The sequence below is a fragment of the Chenopodium album genome, chromosome 25 (genome assembly GCF_948465745.1).
Source record: "Chenopodium album chromosome 25, dcCheAlbu1.1, whole genome shotgun sequence".
Lineage (NCBI taxonomy): Eukaryota > Viridiplantae > Streptophyta > Magnoliopsida > Caryophyllales > Amaranthaceae > Chenopodium > Chenopodium album.
The window spans coordinates 33,071,880-33,079,518 of NC_137858.1; the positions used below are offsets into that span (position 1 = coordinate 33,071,880).

General features: G+C 35.5%; 1 protein-coding gene across 1 annotated transcript; it reads left to right on the forward strand.

Moving 5' to 3' along the window:
- Positions 1 to 1,180: 1,180 nt before the first annotated feature.
- LOC145613995 (protein FAR1-RELATED SEQUENCE 6-like) lies at positions 1,181 to 4,453 on the forward strand. The gene is made up of 3 exons (XM_081669010.1): positions 1,181 to 2,490; positions 2,890 to 4,159; positions 4,304 to 4,453. Exons 1-3 carry the CDS (start codon positions 1,181 to 1,183, stop codon positions 4,451 to 4,453), a joined length of 2,730 nt encoding a protein of 909 aa, XP_081525136.1.
- The last annotated feature ends 3,186 nt before the right edge of the window (positions 4,454 to 7,639 follow it).

Genomic DNA, 7,639 nt, shown 5'->3' on the forward strand with positions numbered 1-7,639 from the left:
CTTCAAATGTCACTCAAATGGCATAAGCGTAAATAATGGCATTAGTTTGCAATAAAATCTGTTATTTTAATGAGGCTAGGTGAGTTGGCAAGTGGGAGCTTAGAGTTATATGTTTAACGTCGTTAACTTGAGGTTTTGAAGGGTAAAGTCACGAAAACAGGGGGAACAAAAAGGGGAGCTCGACGACAGCCATAGATCTGGTGTCTCTATTAGGTCGACGATCGGCGAATATCCTGTGCTGTAAGTGTCGGCGTTGTTGCTAGCTGCTTGATTGCTTTGCTTTATTGTTGTTATGGTTTTCATTATATTGCTGTAAGGGTCGGTTAGTTATGGTTTTCATTTTATTGTTGTTTGATTGCTTTGCTTTAAGGTGCGTAATTGCTGATATTGTGTTGCTAGCTGCAAAATTGTTAGTGTTTATTGTTATTTAAATTTTGTCAGACATATTTGCGTGTACTTGTTGGATTGAAGTTTGAAATTGCTGATTTTGGGGTTGTTTGGTTGATTAATCGGTGTAATTAATTGTGATTTCGGCTGGTAGTTTGGTTTGGTTTGGTTTGGTTTGTTTTTGGTTGGTGTAATAATTTTAGTTTTGTAATAATTTTTGTGGAGCTACAAGATTTTCCAAAACACAGCATTGTCTTGTACTCTTGTGTATAGTGACTTTCAGTCATATGAGTTTCTTGTTTGCAATTAGGAAGTATTATTTTGCTTGAAGATGGATACTCATTTTCAACAGTTTTGAGATGCTTGTGGACATTGTAAGTGTATGGAAAGAGATAAGCATGAAATTTCAATTTCACTCTCACAACAACTGCAGCTTCTGAAATGTTTAAGTTCAATCTAGCATCAGTTTCTGGCTATCAGGTCAATCCAATTGCCTTATTTCAGGAATGGCTCTTACTGTAGAACATTTAATTGGTGTGTCATGTCTTTGATTGCTTTGCTTGCATTGAAATTTTGTTTCATGATGCCTTCGTTTTTGTCCTGCACTCCTTTGCAATTGCACAATGAATTGGTGTATAAAGGAGTTGAGTTTGCATTGAATTTTTGTTTTATGTCATTTTAGTGTGGTTGTGTTTAAGTTTGAGTGGATGCAATTGTTGTTTGGTCTGTAGTGTGGATTTCATTTTATTTTTCAGGGTTAGTTATGGTTTTCAATCTGTGATTGTAGGATTAAATGGATGCAATTGATGGGGAACTTAGTGATTCTATTGCGTTTATGCAAACTGAGTTGTGCAGCAGTCCTAGTATATCCCCATTGGTTCCGATTGATGAAAATAAATGCATTACTCCCCAGAGTGGAACTTCACTGATTCCAGATTCTGTAGAAACTTGTACTGCTGTCATGTCATCACCCATTGGTACTACTCATACAATTGACACCATACATTCAAGTAATAGGGGTGTCCTTGTGTTAGAGCCTCCAAAGGTAGGTATGATTTTCAAAAATTGGGAAGATGTTGAAAGGTATTACAAAGAGTATGCTGAACAAGTAGGTTTTGGGGTGACTAGGTGTCAGTGGTCTTCATCTAAGAAAGATAAGAATGTAAAGCTTCAATGTACATGGAGGTGTGAGTGTTGGGGTCCACCTAACCTCAGGGCCAGAAGGGAAGCAAACAAACGGGCGAAGGCCATGAGTGAGGGTGGTACTGGAGGTGTTGTGAATGGTGTAATTGGTGAGGATGAGCTTGCCCGTGGGAAAAGGAAGTCCAAGAAATGCTTTTGCCTTGCAATGTTATATGCTGGTGTTACTGCAGAAGGTTCTTGGGAGGTTAGAAAGGTAGAATTGAATCATGTGCATGAGGTGAACCCTAATTTGTCTAAATTAGTCAAAGAATACCGTATGAAGAAGTACACCGCTACAGTGAAGAGGAGGTTAGCCAATTATTTTGGGGAAGGGGTTCCTGTTAGAAAGATCCATGGTTGCTTAGCTGTGGATAAAGGGGGTGCTGAAAACATGCCAAGTGTTAAGGACCTCCAACATGAGGTGTACAAGGAGAGGAGGCTTAAAATGCAAGGTGGAGATGATGCCGCCATGATGAGGTATTTTGAATACATGCAACGGGACAACCAAAATTTTTATCATGCTAGTCGGTTAGATGAAGAGGGCCGATTGAAAGACGTTATGTGGGTTGATGCTCGTAGTCGTGTTGCATATGAGGATTTTGGCGATGCGGTGTGTTTTGATGCAACTTATTTGACTAACGAGTACGAGTTGCCATTTGCTAATTTTGTGGGGGTCAACCATCATGGCCAATCCATCCTCCTTGGATGTGCTCTTGTCTCTCATGAAACCACAGAGACTTATATATGGGTTTTTGAGCAATGGTTGCTGGCCATGAACAACAAAGCTCCTCAGGCAATACTCACTGATCAAGCACCTGCAATGCGTAGAGCATTAGCTGAAGTTATGCCTGGTTGTAGGCATAGATGGTGCATTTGGCATATTATGAAGAAACTGCCAGAGAAACTTGGGAAGCTAGAGCTGTAAGTTGTTCAGCAATACGTGTTTGTCTATGTTTTAATGTCTATTAGTTTAGTTCTAAATTGCTTATTCCTACAGGTTGTTGCATGTATTGTCTCTTGTGAGAGTTGTTGTCTTTGTTAACAGAAATGAACCAGAAAGTAGAAGAAATGTTTTTATTTTGTTACAATTGAAATTTGACGGAGTAGACTACATTTCTAACTACATATTTATTTTTTTACAATTGAAATTTGACGGAATTTAGTTAAGTACATTTTTTTTAATTAGATTTATTTAACATGCCTTTGAAATTTAAAAATGGAAAAGAAATAAACATAGAGCATAGATACAACGACTTGATAAATCCCTTGTTGTATTCCAATGATGTTATGGTTTTAGTAATATTTGTAATGTTTGAGCAGATACAACGACTTCAAAAATCCGTTGAAGGCCGTCATTTACGAGAGCTTTACGGCGGAAGAGTTTGAAAGTAGTTGGTGTGCTTTAATGAAAGAGTATGACCTCGAGGGAAATGATTGGTTGGAGGGTTTGTACGATGAGAGACACATGTGGGTGCCAGCCTTCATGAAAGAGTATTTTTGGGCAGGTATGAAGACTACCCAACGGGTGGAAAGCATTAATAGTTTTTTTGATGGTTTTGTTACAAGGAAAACCAAACTATTTGAATTTCCACAACAGTATTGCAAAGCTTTGGAGAAGCGTGTTGAAGATGAAACAACTGCAGATGACAAGGGGATGAAGTATGTGAGGAGGCTAGTAAGTGGTTTTAGGGTTGAAAAGTTATTCCAAAAACTATATACCGATGCAAAATTTCAAGAAATGCAACAAGAGTGTGCACGAATGTTGTACGTTGTTCATCACTTTCATCGACAATTAGATGAAACTAATTGGGAGTATGTGATGGAAGACAGGGTCTGGATTGTTCCAGAAGGGAGTAGCGAGGAAAAACTGACAGAGATGAGGAGGATGTACTCTGTGAAATTTAATTGTGTCACAAAAGAAGTAAAATGTGACTGTTGCAAGTTTGAAACATTTGGCATTCTTTGCAAGCACTCCATTCGGGTACTTGATCAAAATTATGTGAATGGTTTACCAAAGAAGTACATCCTTGATCGGTGGAGGAAAGACGTACCAAGGAAACATGTCCGGGTCGTAGTGCCATATCATGACCCCACCAAAAGCATTGAAGTGAAGAGGTTCAACTTGATGTTGTCTGAGTATGAGGCCGTCTTTGATGAAGCAGCTACGGCCGATGATGCAACTGTTGAAATTGTTATGAACAATTTAGCCAAGTTAAAAAACGATGTCAAGGAAAGCATGGAGAAGTTTAGGAACAAACAATTAATTGATTGTTCGGAATTACCTCCACCTTCTGAAATTGGATCTAATAGTCAACAGAGACAACATGGTTGTACTCCTACATCAGCTTTCGTGATAGAGCATGAGGTTGCGGGATCAGATATGCCTTCGGAGATGGAGGTATGTTTTCGGCCCCACAAAACAACCACCGTGAAGGATCCAAAGATTTTGAAGAGGCCACGGGGTCGGCCTAAGGGCAGTAGGAACAAGTCGTTGACAGAGACAGGTTTCAAATTGCCTAAAAGTAAACAGGGTGTTAACAAGAAAAATGTTCCACGTGGACAAGTTCCCAATGTGCTTCCCAAGAATCAAGTAAGTTTTTTTGTTAATTTTTTTTTAATTATGTTTATTTTAGCGGATCTTATTTTTGAGTTTCTGTTATGTTTGTGTATTTTTGAGTTTCTTATTTTGGGGTTTATGGTTTTGTTGTCTTATATTTTGGGGTATATGATTCAGAACAAAAAAAGTAGGGAGGCTGCTACATTCATTAATGGCAGTAATGGAAAAAAGAAGCGCGCAACAAAGGATGGAGATACCGTCGTGAAAAGAAAACGATATAAACGTGTGGTTGATGTGTCGTCTCCAACCCATTCATTTGAGTTTTAATCTGATGGGCATAATGAATTTTCAACATTTGTTTAAACATGGGCTGTATTTGTGTTTCAATTTACAAGCATTTCTGCAAATATGGCATTTTTTGAAGTTGGCCCAAGTCTTTTAATGGCCCACTGCTTTATGCAGTTGGTATATAAAAAAAAGAAATATCAAATTAGATATTTAGCCCACTAAAATACTTGGCCCATTACTTAACCCACAAAGAAACTCAACCCAGCACAAAACCCAATTTAGGCTGGTCCTATGCCAAGTCTTTAATGGGCCACTGCTTTAAGACGATTAAGGTTTGTGTTATAAAAAAAAAATTGATTAAATACACCTCTAATAAAAAAAACTTAATTATATATATACCCCTTTAATTAAAAAATTGATAATAAAAAAAAATGATTACATATATATATAACTTCAATCAAATAGGAAGTACTTAATTCGAAAAGCTTTTTATACTACTAATATAATTTAAGAAAATTGTTTATAATCAAAATGGTAGATTTTTAAAGTGACTCACGCAAACAGAAATTGGAGAAAGGGGGGTACATAGGAAGGATTATAAAGCCTCATAAGAAGAAAAATGAAAGTATGAAACTTAAAGACATAGGATTCTACCTTTTTTTTTTTTTTTTTTTTGAGGGAACATAGGATTCCACTTAGATATAATTACATCCACATATATAGCTCTTCATATCCTATAGCCATGTGCACTTTTAAATAAAGCCACAAAAAATGAAAAAAAATATATATTATACAATACTAGTATAAATATAGAACTTATGCTTTTATCACAACTTCCATATATAAATCTTACGCATATCCTGTAAAAAAAAAAAATTCTCTTACGCATAAATCTTATGTATAAAGTCACAAAATGCTTCGAAAAATAATACAAAATCATATTAGCTTTCAACTTCCTCTCATCAACCAAAAAAAAAATTCCAGCTTACCTCAAAATACCATTCCATATAACAAACTACCAAAAGTCAACACCAAAGTTAATGGTAAATAAGGGAATCAACTCCAAAGTTAATGGTAATGTATTCCCTAATAATAATCTTCAATACAACTACGTTATCTTCAGTTGAATTCACTACGTGGGTGACGTAATTGTATTAGAATTCGTTAATAGCTATTTAGGTAATTTGTCAATAAAAAATTCCATATAAATATTGACAATTACACACCTAAATAGCACCCAAGGTTTGTGTTGAAGCCAACGAGAATCTCCTACAAATAACTTGGGATAAATGTGCCAATATGAAAAGCATTGGTATGATTTCAAGACTTAGATGCTCTCGCAAATTAGCCTACATTACTTTCTGTGTATTTTAAAATTTATGTAATTTAAATATTGTTAGAAACAGCAATCTATGTATTAATTCCGGTTTTATCTTAAATGATGCAATACTATACTTTTCTAACTGCTTGTCTTTAAAAAAAAACTATAACTTCATAATGGTTGTGTTTATTACTAATGCAGACTGAAATTTTGAACAAAGGGAGTATTATCAATTCGGAAAATACAAGTTACTCATGCTTATCATGTTTCCATTCATCTTAAGATTTCAGAAGTTTTTAGTCCCACATCCCCACATGCTAATTCTATATCTGTATATTGTTTTTTTTAATACCTTGAGGTGATTTGATTAGAAATGGAATCCTCTAGTCAACTTCCTCTTCATTTCCTTTTCATTTTTTTTTTGTAAAAAAGAAAATAAATGAGTTGGCATACACAAAACTTGTGCATTGCGTTCCTACAATCCTATGATACAAGATAAGACATTCCATTAATCCATTTAGTGGATGAGAAGTGATCGATTTACCCTAGCTCATCATCTAAACTAATAGTTTGATATTGTCTCAAAGTATATATTATTGGATTTATTTAGTAATTTGCTAATAAAACATCTTTGGCAACAAACGATTACATTATTTAGCTTAATTATAAGGATAAAAGAACAGGACCTAAATATGATAACTTTTTTATGTATTTTACGTGTATATTAATTCATCATCTTCTAGACGGTGATCGAGTATAATTAAAAACATGGACATATTGTATAACATATATAGATAGGCACCACAAAATAATGTTTCTTGCCAACCTAGTACTACAAATGTACAAAATTCTAATAGAGCAAATAGCCAACAATTGATACGGATGCACTTACAATTTTGTCCTAGAAATGGTACAATTTTTCAATTTGCATATCTATTATTGTCTTTTGGAAGGGGTGCATGGATTGATCTAGTGCTATACCCTCATTCTAACTATGTGGGGTTACCTTTGTTCTCCAACCACAGATTTTTGTTATCTACTTCATATCAAATAATTTGAATAAAAACATTTTAAACTCAAGAAATTTGTATCTAGCCAGCCTAATTTTGGTCCTTAGTCACTCATATAATGTTGATACAATAATTTTGAGTGCCAATTTTTGAGTATCGAGCCAGCCTAATAGGGCCCATTATATATGCCCCATTATCTTAAATATTTTGCATATGGGCCAATAATAGGGCATATTTAATGGGGGGGGGGCATATATGGGCCAATTTTGAATACGACCCAAATTTGATGGGGCATACTGACATTTTATAATTTTAAATATTTTAAGTAGTAAACCAAGTTAAAGCAAATCACCCCAAAATACTGCACCACAACATATCAGATCAATACTCCTTACATCAAGAGTTTATATTACATGACCAAAAGTAAGACTTAGGAGATGAAAAGTGGTGCAACCCTACAGTTTGTAACAAGTCTAGAAATAGTTAACATAGTTTTGAAAATCTAATAAAACAAAAGTCAAAGAACACATAGATGATTAACATAAGTTTTTGAAACCCAAAATACTGCGAATGCTACCCACATATGAGAAACATCAAAGATCAACTGAAGAACATGACCATGTAGATGGGATCCATAGCTGCCAACTCAACCACAGCTTTCTCACCTTCTTCAATCTTCACAGCGTCAGCAACTTTACGCATCCCATGCTTGATCTCGCATTTGGTGATGATTTTGTTGTTGTAGCGGTTTCTGGTGCTGCTGCTAGCCCCGCTGTTGTTCTTGCTGCTGTTTTTGCATGTCTTGTACACAATCCTCATTTTCACGTCCCAAGTTTTACCTTCCAATAACAGGACAACTGGACTCTGGTCCTTAACTCCATGAAAATACTCTCG